This window comes from Meleagris gallopavo, chromosome 22 (assembly GCF_000146605.3).
Source record: "Meleagris gallopavo isolate NT-WF06-2002-E0010 breed Aviagen turkey brand Nicholas breeding stock chromosome 22, Turkey_5.1, whole genome shotgun sequence".
Classification (NCBI taxonomy): Eukaryota; Metazoa; Chordata; class Aves; order Galliformes; family Phasianidae; genus Meleagris; species Meleagris gallopavo.
The window spans coordinates 1,425,460-1,448,383 of NC_015032.2; the positions used below are offsets into that span (position 1 = coordinate 1,425,460).

A 22,924-nucleotide genomic window follows, 5' to 3' on the forward strand; every position below is an offset into this window, starting at 1 on the left:
GGCCCCCGGATCCCGCGCGGCGCCGCGGCTGCAGCAGGGCTCCGTCTCTCCGTGCCGGCCTCTCCTCACGGAACGCGCTCCTTTCCCCTCTCGGAGGCGGGCGGAACTCCGCGCGGATGCTTCGCGTGTCTCCTGTGCGGCAGCAGCGCGAGGCGGAGGACAGCGGTGCAGCTCTGTTGGCCGGGTGTCCAAAAGCACGGAATATCCCGTGCTCGTCACAGCAGCGCCCAAACCCTACGGCTGAGGTTGGTGTCCCAGCGCTCCCTGAGCTCCAGCGCAGGCCGTGCCCGCTGCCCTGGCAGCCCGTGCCATGCCCACCAACCTCTGGGGCTCGGCCTTTCGCTGACACCCAGCTGCCCCTCCCCTGACACAGCTCTGTGCAGACGCAGCTTCATGCCGTTCCCTCAGGTCCAGTCGCTGTCACAGAGCAGAGCTCGGCCGCAGCTGCCATGAGGGCTCCCGTCGGTCAGTTCTCTAGTGTTGATATTAGATGAGCTATGAAGAGGAAATTCTTCACCATCAGGGTGCTGAGGCACTCAAACAGGCTGCCCAGGGAAGCTGAGGGTGCCCCATCCACGGGACTCTACCAGGTTGGATGGGACTTTGAGTAACTTGTTCTAGTGGGAGATCATCCCAGATGGGAATAATTACACCATGCACTTCACTTCTAGGAAGGTATTTATTGAAATGATTTAGTTTTAAGGTAGTGAATGGGTCGTGGCAACCTCCACTATCAATACAAGCTGGGGGATCAGAAGACAGCACAGCCTTGCCAAAGTGGATGATGCAGTACCGGTGGATGGCAACCTGGAAATGGGACAGCAGTGTTTTCCCTCACAGCCAAGAAAGCCAAGCATGTCCTGGGCTGCATCCAATGCAGAGTGAGCAGTGGGGTGAAGGACGGGACCCTGCCCCTCTGCTCTGACATCTCACCTAGAGCACTGCGTCCAGATGTCTTTCTCAGTGCAAAAGAGACGTGGACCTATTGGAGTGTATGCAAAGGAGGACCACAAAAATGGTCCAAGAGAGGGAACCCCTCCATGACAGGCTGAGAGAGAAATGGGGGACCTTGAGAGGATCAAGTTGTGCAGAAGCCCCAGGCACAGGAGGTACAGCAGTGTACACCTCCTCATGGTATGCATGAGGCAGAGGGCAGCAGGGCTGGTTCAGTCCAGCCTAAGTACAATGGGATCCAAAGAAGAACGAGGCAGCTGTGCAAGGGGAAATTTGGCTGACAGCTCTGTGAGTGCTGATGCCAAAGGAGCTTTGGATCAGTAAGTTCTTAAAGCCCAGAGCAGAGCATTGCAGCTCACCTCTGTCTTCCAGGTGATAATGGGAGAGATTTAATTTTCTGGCAGTGTACTCAGGGCCCAGGGAGAGAGACATTGTGGTGACCAGAGTTCTGGTGAAGCTCCACAAAAGAAAAACCTAATTCACATTGCACTTCGTGCACACTGCAGGAAGGAGGGCAAGGAAAGTGGGAAGCAGAGTAAGTGGTGCTCATGGAGATGATTTAGCAGTGGGTTGTTATGAGTCTAGGGGTGGTATGGTTAGGCTGAGGTGGGACTTCATCTTGAAGGTCTTTCCCAACCTGAGCAATGCTATGATTCTAAGCACAGCAGCTGCAGACAGGCAGGGAATGCAGAAGAGGTGAGGGCTGTGCTGGTGGGCCAGACACTGAGGCTTGGAAAGAGGAACCCAGCTCAGAGCTGAGCAAGCAAAGGATGCTGGTGTGTGGGTGACTTGGAAAGATGCATTCAAGCAAACAATGTGCCAAGGATATCCCTTCTCTTCTGCTCTCATTGAGTGGCTGAAGCAGAGTGCTGGTCCTCACTCTGTGTAAGGCAGCAGCAGGCAGGGAGGGCTTTCAGAGATGAGTGCAAACCTAAAATCATTGTCCTCTTCCAGAAGGAGCTACATCAGGAGATACTCCAGCAGAAGAAATTTGCCCACAGACTGATGATGGACATGGACAAATCTTGCCTGGGCTTAGCCACTTATGTGAACTTGGTTGTGGAAGAGGAAGCCAGCTCTCTGCAGCCTCACAAACCAGCTGGCCCTCCTCCAGGCAATACTCTGCAGTCTGGCTGACACAGAAGGCTGAAAGTGGCTTCAGTTCCACAAGATCTTCAGGGAGATTCAAAGAGCACAGGACATGCAATGAAGTTGCCTGACAAGTTGCCCAAACCTGAGTCAGGCAGGGAAGGCTCCAAGCTCTCTGGAAGCATCTGTGCTGATGCTGCCTCAGCAAGAAAGCCACGCTTCCCTGGAGATGATGAGTTCAGAGCTATGTCTGAAGAGCACAGGGAAGACCAGAGTCTTCAAGAGGCAGTTAAGACTCAGGCAATAGAAGCATTGGAGGGGATGAAGGCACTGGATCCATCTGCCGGTGCCTTAAGTAGAGCCTCCTTCAGAACTGGACAAAGATTGCTAGGAAATTCAGATAGAGCAGAGTCTTCAGAGATCTCCTCTTTCAACCCTGAGGAGGAAATTGCACTGCTGGCAAGGAAAGTTGTAGTGAGCATGCTGCACAATGTTGGGAAGCCTTGGGAAGCCCCTTCCCTTTGCAGAAGGGAAGCTCTGACAAAGCATCCTCATGGGCTTCCCTTGATAAAGCCATCTGAGAAGCTGCTGGAAGTGCCTGCAATATGATGCAATCTTTTGTAGCTTCTCACTCTGAGCAAGAGTTTGGTGCTGAATATTCTGAAACCATCGAAATTCCCAACAGCCATCTCTCTCAGAGGCAACCGCAGCCATCCCAGGTGCCTCTGTCATGGCAGAGCAGGACAGAAGGACGAGGCTCATCAGAAGAGCAGAGCTTGGCAACAAGGCAGAGAGAAAAGCTGCCCATAATCCAACCAATGCCAAGCACTGCTGTGGTCTCTCATCTGAGTTGCAGCATTGTAAAAGAGAGCATTGAAAATACCATCTCCAAAGAGAAGGAGGAGCAGGAAGAAGAATTGCTTCCTGATTGTGCCAAATTCATTGTCACTGAAGTAGTTTCACGAGCAAAGAAAATTGTAGAGAATGAGCTGTAGCAAAAGCCTTAAACGCAGCGCAGGTGTCTGCCAACACCACGGCATCTGGGACGGTGGGCTCCGTATCAGAGCAGAGCTCTAAGGCTCAGGCAGCGCGTGGGCTACAGCTGAGCTCCGGGAGGCCTGCTGTCAAAGAGCCCTGCCCAAGAGGTGGCAAGGAGAGCCGTCCCTCTAAGGACCTCCAAAGCTCACCTCATCTCCTGCCACCCATCCGGTGTGGCTCTGGGCGAGGTGCTCCTGGCATGCTGGAAGACCTTCAGAAGTCCCTAGATTGCACCTCTGTACCCACAGAATCTTTGGCAGGCACATGGGAAACCCCAACAGAGCAGAGACCATGGAATATTACTACAGTTACCCCTTTTCCACAGGCCTGCAAGTCTGCCAGACAGCCCGTTCCTCTAGAGGTGTTGAGTCCCTTCTTGAGGAGCTTGCATGGAATCATACTTCTCTGCAGAATTCCCTGGGGAGACAATCAGTTCCACATGGAAACAAATCAAATTCAGAACAGGAAACGAAGGTGGCCTCTTTAATTACAGCCAAGATTCTTGCTGTGTCTTACCTCTGTCTGCCACAGCATTGGCCTTTAGGTTTTACTTTCCCAGAAGCCTCCCTTAAAACCTTACAAGAACAGAGAAAGAGATCACTAGTCAAAAGAAACATAAGTAGCACCACTGTATGAAGTAGCCCAGCTCCAACAGTGTCCTTTGCAAGAGTCAGCTGGGGGGTAGTCTGCACCTAAAAGGTAGCCTGGGCTTTTCAGTTGGGCTGTGAAGGGCCCATCACAGCTGGCTCAACAAAGGCCGTGCATGGCAGCAGAGAAATGACCGATCACAAGAGCCTGTAGCACTGCTGGTCTCACTTGTTGGCTTGCCTTTCTAAACAGTAGACAGGACAAGGAAGGAGAAGACTTCTGCTTCAGAGCAGTGGCAGTGCCTCACTCCTACACCAAGAGGCAAGGAAACGACTCTGGGACATCCCCATATCACAGAATCACAGAATTGTAGGGGTTGGAAGGGACCTCTAGAGATTATCGAGTCCAACCCCCCCAAAAAGCCTTACTTTAACCTTGCCTGAAAGATCCATCTGCTAAATCATTATCTATTTGTTTCTATATGAAAGCAAGAAATCTATCTAAAAACACAGTGTGGAAAAACTACCTGGCATCACTGAGAATAGTATTTCTCCCAGAACTGGACAACTTCTGACATAATCAACAATGCTGTTGCATAAGGACAGATAAAAACAGCAGTTACATTACACACTGATATTTAGTGCATTAGAAACATAAATGGGTGTATTCAGTCAGTACTTGGAAATAATCTTTCCTTCCATATTAATACTACTTTATATGATGAAAATCCTACAAAGATCATAAGCAAAAGAAAGAAAACAAATGACCAAGCAAAAATCTCCATGCAAATTTAAAAAACAATGGGATACTTGTAATTTGTAAGTTGAGCATTTAGCACATCCTGTTGTTTTCTACAGGTTCAGTTCCTGAATGATTGTAATCACCTGATCTTAGCAGTGAGCAATGAGTTATTTACAACTTCATTCATGTATGTAAGCACAGAAGGCAAGCATTCCTTATAAAAAGCAGGATGATTAGGCTACTTTATATCTGATTAAAATTCTAATAACAAAATGTTCACTGATTATTCAATCAAATTCCCAAATCTACAATTCTGCAAGCTTGCACATCTGTCCCACCAATCTGTGGGGCTGTATAGTTCTGGAAAGTGCTGACATACCTCCTGTGGTGCTCCCTATAATGGAAGCCAGAAGAAACCTAGAGCAGATCTGAGGTTCAAAGCAGGGTCCCCTGGAGCAGCTTGCTCACTTGCATTCCCAGAGGGGCACAGGATTGACTGATGTGGTGTGGCAAAGTGGTCATGCAATAATGGGGAAATGCCTCCCTTGGCTCGGAAACCAGCTAGGGTGGCCATAGATGGCTGCCTCTGGACTGAGAGGTGCCAGCAGAGAGTCACAGCTCCCAGAGAGCTCCCGCAAAGATCCAGCACTGTGGCTCTGCTGGTTTCCAAAAATCCAGGCATACGGATGAGCATAGCAGGGAAAACCAGAGAGGTGAGCACTGTGTTCTCAGAGAGGGCTGAATGCAGCATCCTGGGTCATGTGGTACTGCACTGTGGCCAGACGATGCTCTACGGAAGCTGAGGAGTATGTTCTCATGCTGGGGCTGCAGAAGGCTTGCAGGGAACCATGCCTCTGCAGAGTCCAGCTTAAGGTAAAAAATGAGAAGAGAACCACAAAAGGGTACAGAGGTGGGCTGAAGGAAGGACTGAAGACCTTGAGTGCCAAAGCATATGCACAGCATTGCCATCATGCCAAGGAGGCCTTAAAGGCACCTGCTCTACAACAGGTGCTGTGGTATCTCAAGGAAATGTGCACGATTCATCTCTAAGCTGAGCAGTGCAGTCAATACACTGTAAGGAAAGGAAACCATCCAGAGGGACCTGGACAGGCTGGAGAAGTGGGCCCATGAGAACATAGTGAGGTTCAAGAAGGCCAAGTGCAGGGCGCTGCACTTGGGCTGGGGCAATCGCAGGTGTTTACACAAAGTGGGGGAAGATCTCCTTGAGAGCAGCCCTGCAAAGGAGAACTTGTGGGTCCCAGTAAATGAGAAGCTGGACATGAGCCAGCAGTGTGCACTTGCAGCCCGGAAAGCCAGCTATGTTCTGGGCTGCATTAAAATAGGGGTGGCCAACAGGGAGAGGGATGTGATTGTCCCCCTCCACTCGGCTCTTGTGAGGCCCCATCTGCAATGCTGCACCCAGGCCAGGAGGGGAAATGGCTGTTTACAAGGGTGGAGGGTGATAGGACAAGGAGGAATGGTTTTAAACTGAGACAGGGGAGGTTTAGGTTGGATATGAGGAGGAAGTTTTTCCCCCAGAGGGTGGTGAGGCACTGGAACACGTTGCCCAAGGAGGTTGTGGATCCCCATCCCTGGAGGCATTCAAGGCCAGGCTGGATGTGGCTCTGGGCAGCCTGGTCTGCTGGTTGGCGACCCTGCACACAGCAGGGGGTTGGAACTGGATGAGCACTGTGGGCCTTTTCAACCGAGGCCATTCTATGATACGATTCTATGACTCTATCCTCCAACTGAGTGTGCAAGAGGCTAAACTGTGTGCCTGAGAAACCTGGAAGCATCTTTGTGTGTTTGCTCCTCTCTCCATCCCTAGTCCCAATTCTGGAACACGCCTCTTCCAGCTCAACCAGCCTTCTCAACTTGATCTGGAAGATCCACGCTGTTCTCTGCTGTGCACAGAGTACAACAGCCTGCATGACCCACACATGCAGGCCTACTGCAACCACAAACCCAACCTGCAGAACCTGAAGAGCCAGCAATGGCAAAGCAGATTTGAACACTGAAACAACCAACACGGGCCTCCTCAGGATGGGTTTCCAGAGCACTTGCTGCAGCCACCTGTCACTGGTCGGGGGACACACAGCAGTTGTGCTGCTTTCCCTGGGAACATGCTTAGCCCCAACACCCTGCTGGCAATTCCCACTCCTGCTGTTGTCTGGCTGCCTTGCACTGCCTGAGTGTTGAGGAGCTGGGATGGGCCAGGTGCCAGAGCGAGGACTCCACCCATTCAGCCCTGACCATGAGGGAAGCAACAATCCCACACATTGGGGAAGGGAGGGTGGAGAGAAGAGCAGCCCTCCTACCGCTGGGGGCCTGCAGAATTACAGAGTTCGCATTCTGAACAAACAGTAATTTTGCCCCCAAAACAAAAAGGGCTGAACAGGGGACTATTCCTCTAAGTTATACACTTCTGCTGCCAGTTTTGTCCAGTTAGCACATACCATTTTCTCCTCTGGCTACTGCCTAGGTGGAAAGGATCTGGAACTCTGTATTGAGGCTTCCTCATCCACCTGGAGAAACAAAAGAGCAAGAAAGAAAGCTAATGAGTTTGGAGAAGATTCAGAAGACCTCCTAGGGATGACCAACACAGACACCAAGAAAGGCTCAGCCTTCCCTCTACGTACAGAGTTATAAACTCATGAATAATGTTGACTTATCTTTTTAAGACCTACCGTCATCCAAATGCAGCAATGTCAGAACAATAAGAGAAAGCACATCTTTCTTGTGCAACGTTTACCAGCAAGCATAACAAAAGATAACAAAACCCCCAGGATACAACGCTTGCCCCCAGCATCTTCAGGGTGCCAATCCCACCGTCTTGGCCAACTGGGATGTGAAGGGAGACCTGCGCCTCAAGCTGCAGAGCAAGGTTTCTACTTTATACACGGTGACCAGAAACTCCTCACAGAACAGAGATTTGATTCTCTTAAAATTGGTTATATTCACACACAATTAAAATACCAGCTGTACCTTCCTATCTCAGAAGAGCCATTCCTTCTCCCAAACCCAAACCGCTCTCAACTGCCTCCTTGAGGCATTTGATGTTAATATTGCCAGTAATTTCAAAACTAGATTCTCTGCACATCTTTCCCAACAGCCCAGGAAATATAGATAGCACTGGAACTTCCACATCAGATGAAGGGAGCTGAGTAGAACTGCAGTTCTTCTACAGACTCATTTTCCCACAGATGCATAAACAGAAAGTTCAGTAAAGCTTTCAGTTCAACCATCATCCAACCTCACGATGTATGCCCTTCACAGCACAAAAGTGAGGTGAATTTAACTGCCCGGCCACTTGGGCTCAAGGCCTCTGCCCATCTCCTCTGCAGTAGTGGCCAATGTCACACTTGAGTCTACGGGCCCCACCTGAAATCCAAGTCCTGTCACAGCAGGCGCTGTATGAACAGCAGCAGCTCAGCTCCCTCCTGAAGCACAAACACTTCTTCCCCCAGAACTTCCCCCTGGCTGGGTGGGAGGCAGCAGCCCCACTGCTGGGGAGTGGAGAGAGGAGCAGCTCCCACGCCGTTGGAGGCCCGCAGATTTTTGGAAGGCCATGTGGGTAGGTACCTCAACAGTCCTAGGGAGCTTTCTGCCCATGGCCCGTGCCAAATATGTCATTTTATGGAGTTAACAATGGAGTTTATGGAGTGGGAGGGGAAGTGCAAGATGATATGGAGTTGGCCTGGAGAAAAGGGACTGGAGTGCATAAGTGTGCAAGTGTGTCTCTGTATTCCTACCTCTGACCCAGAGGACAGAAAGTTAGAGCAGAAGGTAGCAGGCTGCTGGACCTCCCACTCAGGGTCAAAATCCCTGTGCAGCCTGGCACCAAGCCTGTCTTCTGCAGAACAAAGCAGGGGAAAAGTTGTAGCATGAAGATAAGGAGACAACAGCTATCCCCTCCCAAGTCTAAAAACTTCTGGCCCCATAGTACATCATTTAGTGAAGCTGAGAGTAATGAATTAAAAACTGTAAAGACAAACATTTTTGCAAAAATATATGTATAAATAACCACCATTCCATTCAGTGTTGTGCTTGCTTTGTGAATGACCAGCGAACAGTTAATTCTGCTGGATAAAAATGGAAACCTTCGTGTGGATTCTGACTCTACATGCTTATTGCTATGCACACTGGGCACAAAGATTAGGGATGAGAAGGGCTGTGGTACCTCTCACAGACTGTGCCTGGTGGAACAGCCACACTGGAGGAGAAGAATGGAAAAAACAGGGAGGAGAGAAAAGGGAGTTGAAGGAAAGAATGAGAGACAAGGAGTGGCAGAAAGCCCTGCACTGATGCAGACCCTCATGCCTTGCTCGATGTGGTGCAAGAAACCAAGGGTGACACTGCAGGAAGGAGGGCCAGGGAAGTGAAAAGCACAGCAGCTGCAGACAGGCTCCATGGGTCTTTGGATCTTTTGAAGGTGATGGCTGTGGGGATGGGTTAGAGGTGTGGCCCACCCGATACACTCCTACACAGCTACTGAAGATGATTTTGAGGCAAAAAGAGAGCATTTCTGAGTGGAAATTCCATGTCTCGTGCTGATAGACACAGATGTCTGTGTTTCTTCAGAGAACGACAAAAGCACTGCGGAGGAAAGGGGCTTTTGAAGGGACCAAGTGCAGGCCCTGGGCTCAAAGCAGGGCCAGCTGGAGCAGCTTGCCCGCAAGTCATGCCCAGGAGGGCCTCCATCAAGCTGAGACCCAACGTAACAGGGCATTGGAACTAAGGTGGAGAGAAATAGCCTGCAGGTTGGTCTTGTTTAGACCAGTGTTGCAGCTGGGCTGTGGTGGGGGCTGGGTCCAGCTCTGGGAAGCCTGGTTTTTATAAGGCACTGAGGACAGTGCTGCTCTTTGTGCTGAGTCCCTTCTTGAGGATCTTGCAGGGAATTGTGCTTCTGCAGAATTCTCTGGGCCAACCTTCAATCTCACAGGGAGACAAATCAAATCGCTGACAAGAAACAGTGTGGCCTTTCTATTTGCATCCAAGGTTCTTGCTATGTCTTTCTGTTACTTGCCACAGCATCTGCCTTCAGGTTTTTTCTTTCCTAGTAGACTCTATTTACCTCCTGTGAGAAAAATGGAGAAAGAGGTCAGAAGTCAAAAGAAACATAAGCAGCACTACAGCATCAGGTGGCCCCTCTCCAACCGTGCCTCTTTACAGGAGACAGCTGGTGGTGCTTTAAGGGCAGCTTTGCCTTTGTGTTGGGCTATCAGGGGCCCTGTCCCAGCTGGTTCCAACCAGCTCAACAACATCCACGTAGTAGAGAGCCATATTTATGAAGGGAATCCGCATGTCTGTAGATGACTGTATTTGTAGTGGACACAGAAAAGTGAGCTCCAGTACTCCATTCCATGGTGCCTCTCCTGCCCACTGTTTACCCGTGCCTGATCCTATGTTACCAGTTCCCATCAAGAAAAGCCTCATCTGGGATGGCTGCTGCTGGGGCTGCTGAAGCAAGGCACAATCCCATCACCTGCAGGAGCCTACCCTGCCGGGAGGTTGGTGGGAGGGCTTCAGCTCTGGCACCAGTTTAAAAATCTGAGGTCAATACTTAACAAAGGGGCAGCTCCCACTGTTGGTTTAACTGCCAGGAGCAGTGGGGCAGCTGTTCTTGCCTGTACTCTGCTGGGTATGGTGCTTCCTGCTGGCTTCCCGCTGTCTTTCTTCTCCACCTACCCACCCACATGCTCTCTGCTGGACCTGTCCCTTACACCAGGTCCTTCTCTGGACACAAAATACCCTGCAGGCACAGGGCATGAACAAAACTGTCAGCAGCAACTCGAGCAAAGAGTATCTTTGCTAGGAAGTGCAAAGGAAGGGAAGACACTGAAATGCTAAATGACATTTTCAGTCCATGCTTTTGGCTGGAAAACAGCTTTGGCTGAGCACTCAGGGAGGTTTCCAGCACTGCTCAAGGCTTCTTTAAAAGCAGTGAGTCTGTGCAAATCCCTCCAACTCCAAAGCTTTTTTCTCCCATGAGGCAACTCAGTCACAAGAGAGCTACCTAACAGTATGTCACAGGTAGGTTAACCACATTGCTATCCAATGCTCTGGCCTATAAACCAAGTTTCCACTTTTAGTTTAGTCCCTCTGCCATACCTTGGAGCAAGCAGCGCCAAGGGCTGGGCATACAGTGTGCCAGCAAACATGAGGAACATGCATCACGTATACATCACTTATCTTGAGGGACGCACTGACATAGACAAATGAGATGGAAACAAAACATACCTACAAGACACAACTTGAATGTATATTTATTATATATATATATACCTTTGTATAGATTAAACTGGGTGGAATTTTATCATATACATTTTTCTGGTATAATACATGAAAAACTGGAACGGGAACATAGCAAATACAAATCCATACATTCCTTGAGCAAACTCTTTGCCACACTGAGACTGAAAGACTGCATGCAATGGGGAGACAGAGAGAAGGGAAATAATTTTTATTTAAAAAAAAAAGAAAGACAATCTAGGTACAACTGTCATCAGAGGAGCAGCACTAAATATGGCAAACCTGTATAAATTAAAAAGTAAGTTCCATTCTGACATCTACTATGCCTTAAAGTGCAACAAAGCTTGATTGACCGCCCTACAGAATACAGGAAAGATTACCCCACTCCCCATTCCAACCTGTCCCTCAAAAACAAAACCAAACAAAAAACACAAACAAACCGATAAAACAAATCTAAAGGATATACATTATCCACAGTCATACAGAGACGCCTACATCTACTCAGTAGCACCAAGAATCTGATATGGGTGTAATTAAAATCAATTAAAACTCAGGAGCAATGATTACATTTGTTGTTTTTGCAGACTTTCTGCCCTTTATTAGAGTCTGGAAGGAGGAGGCAGCTCTTCTTGTACTGAAAGTGAAGGTGACAGCGTCCTGTCCTCTCTCCACCAGCAGCCAAACTGTTTTGGCAGCAGGCTAGGAACACACACACACGCACACACAGCACAGCGAGAGCAGCAGGAGGTTACGCCAAGGGGATGGGATGGGAAGCCGAGGCCTGATGTGTGTGCCTGGGTGCCTGTATGTATATGCACACACACGTGCGTGGATGGAGCGGGGCTAATCTACACAGAAGTGAAGGGTTGTGCGAGTCCAACACACGCCATGAGCCTCTTTGGTGAGAGGGTGATGGGAAGAGGAAGGAGGGAGAGATAGGGAGTCAGCACTGTCCCCCTCTCATGAGCCTCCGGTTGTTGTCTCCCAGGGCCGGGAGCACATGTGCCACAGTTAATCTGTCTCCACGTGCCACCTCTCGGCAGGCCTCAGTAGCCAAAGGTCTCCTGGGAAGCGTAGACCATGTAGAGGAAGCCATCCTCATCCTTCTCCTGCTCGTAGATCTCTGAGATGGGAGTAGACACACTCACCATACTGTGCTGGTTCACCAGCAGGAAGAAAGCCTGGGTGGGATTCAGTTGCAAGCGGCGCCTGTGGGAGCAAGGGCAGGAGGTCTGGGTCAGCCCACTGTGAGAGCAAGTCCTGCCTCCCCCAAAGCACTGCTCACATGGGGCCAGGCTGGCATCAGGACGTGCTGCTGGTGAGCCACACTGAGCTGCTGGAGGCTCTTGGCCTTCTGAGCTGGGAGGACTCAGCAAAGTCCCTTTCCCCAAGCACTGCTGCAAAGCAGAGGGCTCTCCTCCTCCATCGGAGCTGAAGGATACAGGAAGGAGACTGGAGTCCCCCTCAGGAATATCCTGAGGGAAAGGTAACGATCACGTGCCCCTCACACAAACAACTGGCAAAACTTGCTGTGGTTTTCCTGTCCTCCATCCCCTCCCTCAGCAGCTGCCTCTGCCTCATCCTCACCCCACCACTGTGTGTTCACAGCACGTCAGTCAGGGCCACCCTGCTCACCGGATTATTTTGACCAATTCACTCATGTTGACATGGTCTGGGACAAGGAACTTGGTCTTGTCCAGCACTGGCAGCTGCTTCTCTCCTTTATAGCGTTCAATGATGACCTGGGAAGAGAGCAAAGAGGAGGGTTATCCACAGTTTACAATGTCCCAACCCCTGGCCACAAGATCATACGCAGATCAAACCAACACAAATGGAAAAGCCGAGGTGAGACCCCACCTTGCTTCTCCCTGGCAGAACAGCAAAAAGAGGTCACAAGCAGAGACCAGAAGGTTGGCTGCAGACTATCTTCAGCAGAGCCACCTGTATGCTTGAACCAGACCACGGATAGCATCCAAGATAAGTGACTAAAGCATCACTTGCTCCGGCTGAATGTGAAACAGTAGGCATTTGTGCACCTCCCCTACCAGGTGGGATCTGTAACAGCATTAGAGTGTACCAATACCACTTTCAGACTTACCAAAGCTGAGCTAAGGACCTAACGTCTACTTATGTGGTGGAAGGGGCCACAGGGATAGAGAAGGGAGCTGGCCCAGGCCAACCAGTCTGACCAGACAGCCTCTGCACAGCAAGAGATGTTTTTCCTTCCCTTTTGCACCATGAAGCTGCACTTCAGCATCACTCTGCCTGTTTAGGAAAAGCTGTAGATATTCCCCAAAAAAGTTCTTAAAAAAGGCTGCAAAATCACCTAAGGCATTCCTTCAGAAAGGGGAGCTGGGTTTTGCCAGTCCCGTTCCACATGTTAACAGCCAGACACCGACTCCACAGCTAATCAGAAACCTACAGCCACTTCAGCACAGTGCCACGAGGGAACAGCCCGGCCGGTCCTCCCCCAGCATCAATAAAGTTCTCACCACACCTACCTTCTGAAAAGACAAAACAAGGATTTCTATCCACCTTTCTCATCCATTATAATTAATGAATGTCTTTCCTGACAGCTACAATTACTATTCTAAGCCACCTGGAAATGTGCTGTTTGTTTACTAAGAAAGAAGGTGGTAGGCATTTATAGAAATTAATGATCTTACTTCAAAAGCTCAATTCATTCCCCTCAGAATGACGTTTGGACTCCCACATCTCTCCAGTACCCAGTTATTTTCTCCACAGAATGACACTTGTATACTAATCCATTCGCTGTGCTCTCCAAGTTGAACTCAACCTTATTTTCCACGTATGGCAATTCCCATAAGCCGTTTTCCCAGCTCCTTCACAACAGAAACAGCCAGAAGACCACAAACACCTTTGGCAGTGGAGGAGCAGAGACCACAGGGCCCAGGAGATGGCTCTGCAGAGCCAAAAGGAAGATGTGAACTCAGGTAGCATTGCTTCATTCACCTCTCTCAACCATCTGATGATGCACACTGGCTTCTGCCACCAGCAGCAATGCTCTCCTGCTGCCTGAGTGCAAACAAAAGCAGTAAGCATTCCCAGGGCCCCTGCAGACACCTGTCAGAGGGGTGCTGGAGGAACATCCAGATCTCTTCCCACTGCAGAAAGCTTCGTGCCCATCCCACGCCCTTTCCTGTTCTCTCTGCAGCAGAGGCTGCCCTGGGAAAGAAGGCAGCCCTGGTCGGCGCTGTGACCAGCGAGGGAGCAGTTCTCAGCCAGCCAGCCACTGGTGGGCCTTCACCACCAGTAACAGCAGCCCTGCATCTCAAGCATGCAATGTTGCATGCCCTGTGCAGACCTGATGGGGAGCGGTGGGGCCAACGGCCTCAGCACCACCTCCACGTGTAGGAGCCCCTCCCTTTGCTGCACCTGATATAACAGGACACTGTGGGAGCACAGAGCTCACCAAGAGGCTGCCCAACACCACGCAGTACCACAGCTGGGATGAGCCTGCACACACACACCATACTCTCTCTAACTGCAAACTAATTTAGAGCTGAGCAATGTGGAGACTGAGTATGGGGAAGCACCCAGAGAATGGAGACAGCTATGGGGAACAGAGGAGATGTAAGGAGAAGAGCTGAGCATAGCTCTCAGGCTCTGTCTTCATCAAAGCCAAATGAGACACAGGTGCTGGGATGCTGCAGTACCACCAGCAGGCTGGAACATCTGACAAGTGCCCCACACCATGGGCCAAGCTTCATCTCAGGCAGTTCCCAGACAAGGGAGAGGTGCAAGACACTTTGGTAGGAACTCTGCACCTCAGCACCCTCTGAAACTCACACAAAGCAACCCAGGAGCCCAAGAAACAGGACGACTAGCATATGAAGGGCCTCTGAGTCCTCTAAGATGCTCTCACACTGGCCACATCCCCTCTTTCACCAGAGCAGAACAACGTGAAAAAAATAGGTACCGCTCCTTCAGCCCCTTTTGCCATATGGGGCCTTGCTGAAAGAACAATTTTCTGCACCAGGACGCCTCTTACCAACCTAACTTCCCTTCCCCTCTGCAGGAGGGAGGGCAAACTCAATCAGAGCCATCCTGCTCTACTAATTTGAGTCTCACTTTCACAGATGAATACTTTGTCTACAGGGAGATGAAGAGACTGGAGGGACTGGGTGCTCACAACTGCCGCCTGCAGGGATGCAGCTCTGCCCACTGGGAAATACAGAGGCAACACCCAGAGCTTCAGATTTTAACAGCAGTTTGCACAAAGGGTGACAGTGACACGGCAGCTGCTCACACACTGTGTTCTGATGTAGAGAGGGCCCTGTGCAGCCGCACTGAGGCTCACTTCTCACTTATCTCTAAGAGGAACAGAGGAAGGCATCTCTAATTACCAGCCAGCTCCATCCCACAAACAAATGCCTCTCAATTAACCCAAGAATGGGCTGAGGAGGATGTCCTGGCTGCTAAAGAAAAAGTTGCCTTGTGCCTTGAGCAGACACACGGTCTGTCGTGTAGAACAGCTCCAGGAATTTCTATTTCCAGAACACGAGCTGCTATTTGGGTAACCCGGTTAAGGGAACAGGTGGCCAGTGGACATGAAGTTCTTGTCTAGCTAAAGAGAGAAATGTATGATCAAATGCTAATATTACATCCCTGAGGCCTTGGGCTTGGATACAAAAGCATTTCCCTTCTGGGTCCTCTTCCAAGCTGCTGCCCTACCTGGAGGGTTTCTCTATGGGGGTACCCACCAGTGTGGGGGGAATCCTCTGTGAGCCAGGCACGGGTGGGAGGGTCGACAGCAGAGCCTGGGCAGACCAGGCCCACGGGCAGCACTTGCAGACAAAAGCCTTGCTGTAGGGCCAATGCTGAAGAGGTGGAAGGGTTTTGTTAGGGAGTGGGACCAGACGGCAGCCCGAAAGAGGCAATGCAGCTGCAGCTCCATGTCTCCAGGTCCGACTGCCAGCAAGACTCAGGAGGCACAAACACAAGTGTGTGTTTAGAACACACATCACACAGGATGTACCTATCTGCATGGCAAATCACACAGATCAGCACTCACATGGACACAGACATCACCAACAGCCTCCTCTGTCCTCCCCAGCAGGGTGGAGACCCTTCAGTAGAAACATGCACATAACGCTCAGCCTCAGAGGGGCTCATCTTGCTGCCTACCTGCCCTGGACAATGACGGTCCTTTGAACAGCCCTGGCAGGAGCCCAGAGCAACCCATCCCTTTCTCTGAGGGTGCAGTTTAGGTTTCCATCCACCACTTCGGATCCCCTGCCTTATGTCTCCCTGTGCTCCTCCGTGGGTGTGAAGATGTGTTTTGTTACCACATAACCTTATAGATATTTCTTTACGTGCACCAGACAGACCCTAAGCCTCTGCTAATGCATCCTATGCAGCAATGCTGCCCGTGAGTCACCAGGTCTCACTTAGCTGAGCAGGTTGGGTCAAACAGCATCGCTTCCCTATGATTTTAGATTCTTCAAGGCTCACAAGAGCTGGCTTTAAGCCCTCAAAGGGCGCAGCCTCAATGGGCTCAGAAAGAGATGCCAGAGCCGACAGCCTGGGCAGGCATAGGCTTGGTCTGTCCTCTAGTGGGCAGAAGATGATTTCTAAAGTACCTGCTGCAGGCTGTGCCCAGAGCTCCCAGCGAGGAGGCATGAAACCGAGGAGGCAGCCCTGAAGCACAGCCTGCCAACACTCCTGCCAGCAGGAAGGTGTGACTGCAGCCATCTCCACCGGGGCCATCTGCCCCATCAGCCCAATGCTGCATTGGCACACTGCCATGCACAGGCAGCCCTCTGATGCAGGTGGAGCGATTTTAAGAGATCATTATGAGAAGAGCAAGAATCGGCACTTACCGGGATTTTGTTTGGATGCTGCTCTCGGATCTGCTGTACTTCTTTACAACGATCCGCTGGAAGGAAAAAAGTAAAGCAAGGAAGTTAGAAGTAGCTGACTGTGCCCTGCGAGCCACAAACAGACAGCAGGGACATGGCAAAAAAAATACAAATGCTTCCTCAGACCATTCCCACATGCCTTGCAGCAGGCGCTGTCAGGCAGATATCAGCTGCAGTGAGTAGCCCTTTGGAGTTTCTCACCGCCCCAATCAGCCACCAGAGCAGCTAAGTGCCACCCTGCCCAGTAAAACATGTGGAAATGGAGCGACTAACATGAGATGTAAGGATTATAAAGCCATATTCTTAAATCCACATGAGCAGGTGCAGCTCACGCCCATCAAAGCTGGGCGGCAGCAGCTTTAGGGTCTCTGCCCTGAGCAGGGTCCTCCCAGCAGCTCCTCCAAGGGAGCCTCCAACCAGGGCTGGGTTCTGCCCATTTCCTCTACCTGTGCTATCTGGCAGAGTGCCTCTGTCCTAAAGATACATGCCCTGCCAAGAAGAAATCCCGCACTATTATAGATCTGCAGCTACAAGAGCTCTTGATCTGAGAGAATGCATCTCTAGACCTGTTGTGGAAATAGGAATAAAAATTAAGCAAGAAGAGTGATTTTTTTCTGCAACCATTCTCAAACATTCTAACCCATTTTCCTCCAGAGTTCATACCCTGTGACACAGAGCTCATTCCCTCTGTGCACATTCCTCCATGTTTCTCTCCTGCAAGAAGCAGGCGGTGCTCACCCACAGTCCCCATCCTGCCTGGGAGGTGGGCGTGGGTCCTCAGGAAGGCACCCACCATGTCACACAGGAATGGCTGTAACACCATCTTTCATTTAACTTATATGTGGCCTAATTAAGTAAAATTACATAGATTAAGCAGCACTCCTGACTCTGGCAGGGACTGAAGCAGGAGAGGATGGAGCTGTTGTATGGAGGGGCTGAGCAATGATGAATGAGCTGCCCCCACCCACGGGGAAAGCCCCGTCCCAGCTCCGGTGTGGGTCCCATGAAGCTGCCCCCACACCACGATGGGAGAGCTCAGCACAGCAGTAAGGCAAAACCCGCACCTTTGATTGGCTACTCCCAAAATACTCCCTGCTATGGCCCACTGAAAGACAGGAGTTATTTCTGTAGCTGTGCACATGACAGAAAAACCGCCTCTCCTCTGACTGCAGTTTCAGCTGTTGAGTACCATCAGCAATGCTGCAAACCATACAAAACACAGCAATCTCCACAGTTTTCTTGAGTCAAGTCCTTCCCAAGCTGTTCTCTCAAAGATTTGGGCATAGAGCATTTCCCACAGCAATATGGGATGAGGTCACTATGCCAGCTAAGGAGAACAGTGAAAGATGTTTTGGCTTTTCAAGCACTGACCTCTACCAGCAGCGCCCATGGGACGCCGCTCTGCCATGCAGGCACTGCACACAGGCGAGAGGAAAGCACAACAGCTCCACCCACCCCAGATAGGGGTGGGGGAACACAAGGAGAACACATGGCGAATCCTGCAAGAGTGTGGTTGTGTAAGGGGTGGCATTTCGGGGGGTCAGGCACTGGTGATGGACATCAGGCCCGGCCCTGCCGGCTATGACCAACAGCACTTGCAGTAAGAACACAGCACAGGGACACAATGTCAAGGTCAGCAGCTCCCAAACCGAGCCAGAGCTGCATGGGAAGGGCAAGGCAAAGCATGGACTCAGCCCCAGCCTCAGCCCTGCCTCTGGCAGGAGGCCACACAGCTCAGTGCACGTGAACAGGGCCATTGCCCCCAGCAGCCATGGGGCTCCTGCTGCGTGTCCTGCAGCCCACATGGGGCTGATGTCTGAGGTCAGCCCCAGGACAGAGCACTGTCACTGTGGTTCTCTCACCGAGAGATCTCTGGCATGGAGAATTGGATGGTGTGAAATCAGGATGCATCTGGGATGAGCTGGTGATGGCTGAAGGGGTGGGCACATTGCACAGCTCATTTCAGATGAAGGTCAATAAATATTTACGTAATGCACTGCCCTGAGGACTCTACCTACCAGGAAATCCACCCATGTTTACGTGCAGGGCTCACACAACAGCTGACCTGCCCATCCCTGCCCAGTGTTGCAGAGGTCATTCCTGGCCAGGGCACTGCAGGAGCAGCAGCAGCCTCCCACGTCTGGAAAGCAGGACAAGGCCTAGAGGCCAGCATTGCCCTGGGAGCATACATGGGACAGCAGTGTCACAGCAACTGGAAGTGTACACTCAAGTCAGGACAGTTGATCTCTGGTCACACAGCACGGTGTCCAGGTTATGCAGGGTGCATATCAGACCCCCACTGCTCAGACAGTGCTACTTCTGCTGGCAATTTCAGGACTTCCACAACACCAGTGGGCATCCCAACGTGCCCAGCAAAACACAGAGTCAGAAAAGCACAAAATCGCATCACCATAGGGGATGCCAAGCAAAGAGACATGGCCGCAGCCAGGCGAGTAGAGCTGGGTCTGGGCAGGGGAACGGAGCCTGAAGAACAGAACAGTGCTTGGGTTTCAGCCCCTCAGCCTTTTCTCTTCACTTACAGCCCAGGGGAAAGGGATGCACCTGAAGCTGGCAGCCCCCACAGCTGGGGCAATTGTACTCTTCACTGGGTGGATGGCCAGGTCCAGACAGTGGTGGTGAATGGAGTTCCACTCACTAGTGGAGCTCCCCAGGGGTCGGTATTGGGACCAGCCCTGTTTAATGGCTTTACAGATGACCTGAACAAAGTAATTGAGTGCTGAGGGAATGGGACTGTTCAGTCTGGAGAGGAGAAGGCGCAAGGGGAGACCTCACCACCCTCTGTAGCCCCCTGAAAGGATGCAGGGGCTCAGCCTCTGCTCCCAGCTGATTAATGACAGGATCTGAGGGAATAGCCTTAAGCTCCACCAGGGGAGGTTCAGGTTGGATGTTAGGAAAAATTTCTTTTCTGGAAGAATGATGATGCAGTGGCACAGGCTGCTCAAGGCGGTGGCAGAGTAACCATCCCTGGAGGTGTTTAAGAAATACAGAGATGTGGCACTGATGGACATGGTCAGTGGGCACGGTGGGATGGGCTGGCAGTTGGACTTGATGATCTTAGCAGTCTCTACCAATCATAATGATTCTATGATTCTGTACCCAGGAAGTATCAGCCCTGATGCTCCAGAAAGGATGGATGCACTACAATCAGACAGGGAAAGAAATCACCAGGTTGTTAAATCCAACCAGGTGTTTTCACATCAGTTGAAGGTAATCAAGCAAAGGCTTTCTCACTAAGTTTCAGGGCACCCTTCTACAAAAAGGCATAAGGGAGCCAACAGCTCTGCTTCCAGGGAACAGGGGCCGTGTGAAAGGCAGAAGAAGCTGAGAAAGAGAAAGCAGATGTAAAGAGCTTTCCCTTTGACATTAAGAAAAATATTTTCCACATGGTGTTTGGACTGTGTACACTGTGTTCACATTAAGTGTTCCAGATAAAGGACTGTTTTTTGCTCACTGTTTAATCACAGTTTCACTAGTCCTGGAAAAAGAACAACCAGTTCCTGTATGATGAGCAGGCTGTCCTCTGCCAGGGCTTCCCTCTGCCTTCTGTTTGACCTTTTCTTCCATCTTCACAACTTGAAAATTACAAATCTCTGAGACAGCAGGAACACACTCCTGTTTCTCAGAATTGCTCAGGACACTTCAAATTGCTCAAGCAAACAACTGGCATTTTTGACAGAGCTACATTTGAATGCAGGAGAACACACACATGCACGTACAAAGAGACGGTGGCGGCCGGTCACTGGAGCACGTGGGAGCAGTGAGCTGTGCAGGCACAAGAGCCAAGCAGGAGCTCCTTCCTTTTTCCTTGCAGCCTGTTCCCAAACAGCCTTCTGAAGACAAGAGGCATCAGACTGCTCCGAGAGCACAACAAAAAGACGATGCACGGAGTGCTGCTGTTTGAGTGCCAGGGCTGCTGGTCCTACCTTCAGCAGCACCTCCACCCTGCTGGTTCAGTGGATACTTCATGTTTTTTGTAGCAAAGACAATGTTAAATAATCAACAAAATACATGCAGGCTGTATTTTGTATTATTGCTGGCTATCAGTCAGGAGCTTTTGTTTAAAAACAAAAAAGATCAGCATTTGTGGTCTGTATACCTCACTGGCATTTGTCCTCAGCATTTGTTTACCTTTTCTTCTAACAGCATTTTCATAAGTGCTGTTAGTCAGGCCCACATCAGGTCTCACAATGCCCTTGGCAAGTAACACAAGCAGATAGAGACAGCCAGGCACCAAAGAGCAGCAGCAAATCTCATGTCAGGGCTCTCAGCTCTTGCACACCATTACATGAACCCTCACAGCATGGCGTGCAGACGAGCCAACCCAGTGAGCAGCCTCAGCTCCAGGCCAACTGACTATGAAGCATAACAGTTATGACAAGCACAGGATGGCACGTGGGACACTGTCCATTAGTGGTCTTTCCACTGGTATAAGCATGGCCAGCTCACACCAGGTGAGTCACAGAATTACTGAATGGTTTGGGCTGGAAGGGACCTCAAGGATCACCTATTTCCAGGCCCCTTGCCATGGGCAGGGCTGCCAACCGCTCGATCAGGTTGCCCAGGGCCCCATCCATGGTTGTGGGCACCTCCAGGAACAGGGCAACTCCAGCTCTGGGCAGCAACGCCAGGGCTGCATCGCCCTCTCAGTGAAAAACTTCCTCCTGACATCTAATCTGAATCTTTCCTCTAGTTTAAAACCATTCCTCCTTGTCCTATCACCATCTACCCATGTAAAAAGTTGATTTTCCTCCTGTTTATAAATCTCCCTTTAAATTCTGCAAGGCTGCAATGAGGCCTCCCTGCAACTTTCCCTCCTCCAGGTGGAACGCTCCCAGCTCCCTCAGCCTGTCTCTATAGCAGAGATGCTCCAGCCCTCTGAGCACCTTTGTGTCCTCCTCTGGACCCGCTGCTGCAGCTCCATGCCCTTCCTGTGCCAGCAGCCTAGGGCTGGATGCAGTACCAAGGTGGGGTCTCACAGGGGCAGAGCAGAGATGGACAATCCCCCTTCTCAACCCGCTGCCACCTGATGAAGGCCACTCTTCAGTTCTATGCGCCGCTCTCCCTGCTTGCTGCCTTTCCTGTATGAGAAGTACGCTGCCAGAACTGAAGGCAAACTCCCAGAAAACCGCACCTGGGATGGGACATTCAGCCCAAAGATGTTCTCCTCATAGGAAGCACCGCAGGGTCAGCAGGCGGCTGCGCATGGGCTGCAGCCAAGACACCCCATTCCTCTGACACAGACCACAGCTTCATTCTGGGAACTGTTCTGGACTCCTACCACGGATCTGACTAAGCAGAATGCAGCTCCCTCAGCATCCACAGGCAGGTTCGTATATGGAGCTGAGGGGCTCCGTCAGACCTCACCCCCAAACCAAAGACACTGCCACAGACACAGCAGGGAGCACAACTCCCAGCAGGGCCCCCCCAGGGGTGCGTATCAGGCACTGGGAGAGCCCCGTGCCTCAGCTCTGTACTCGAGTCCTCAACAACAACTCACAGCAATCCAGAAAATGTATTCAGAATGTACCCAAGACAAAGCAGATGAGCAAGCAGAAGAAACTCGATGGAAAAACAAATCTCAACACTACAAGAAGGGGAAAACGGGCACAAAGAACAGCAGAGCCTCAGCTCAGGGCAGCGGGCCAAGGCCTCACCAAGCCACGTGCGGTGACACCGGAGCCTGGGCGGCTCTTGTAAACAGCCACACTCTGACTCTGCCTTTTCTGTTCCCTTGGAGCTGTTCCACTTCTCTACAGCTTCGCGGCCTTACAAACAGAGCCGTTCTGAGGGTGCAGTGGCACTGGAAATATTTTCCATCGGCTCTCTCCAACAGCACTGTAAACAATTGCTTCCTGCTCCCGTTGTGCAATGAGCTGAAGATGAAAACAAGCCGTGTTTACTTTCTCCAGCGATCCCAGCCCTGACCCAAAGCGGCCTCCTCCTCCTCCTCCTCCTGCTGAGCTCTGCAGATCAGCTGGGAGCCAAAGGGCAGAGGATGGCGCAGACACCCGCGGCTCTCACAGCACCCAACTCTCTCTCCCCCTTTACCCTCCTGGTCTATTTTAATCCTGCTCTCCTTCAGTCACTCGGAGCCTCAAGTTTTGTTTTCCTCCAGTCTGAACAACGTACAAAAGCAAAGCAGACGCCTCCCGCTCGATTCCCACCAGCTCGGCAGCAGGCGGTTACTAAGGGTGTCATTTAGGATGCTGTCGCTTTTAATAAAAAGCTTCTGAGAAGCGCTGCGGGTCGCTGGGCTCAGCCGCCCGGCTGGCAAAGGTCAGGAGCAGCAGCAGCTCCAGCAGCCCGCACTGCCGGGCCTGGCACAGCGCCGCGCCCCGTGCGGGAACCGCCGCCTCATC

At 51.1% G+C, this 22,924-nt stretch overlaps 1 protein-coding gene across 1 annotated transcript; it reads right to left on the reverse strand.

The window, feature by feature from the left end:
- Positions 1–10,660: 10,660 nt before the first annotated feature.
- MAP1LC3A (microtubule associated protein 1 light chain 3 alpha) lies at positions 10,661–16,583 on the reverse strand (the record flags this gene model as incomplete). Its single annotated transcript, XM_010722261.2, has 3 exons — positions 10,661–11,871; positions 12,298–12,404; positions 16,506–16,583. Coding segments are annotated over 3 exons (348 nt in total), but the record flags the coding sequence as incomplete, so codon positions are not given.
- Between the last annotated feature and the right edge of the window lie 6,341 nt (positions 16,584–22,924).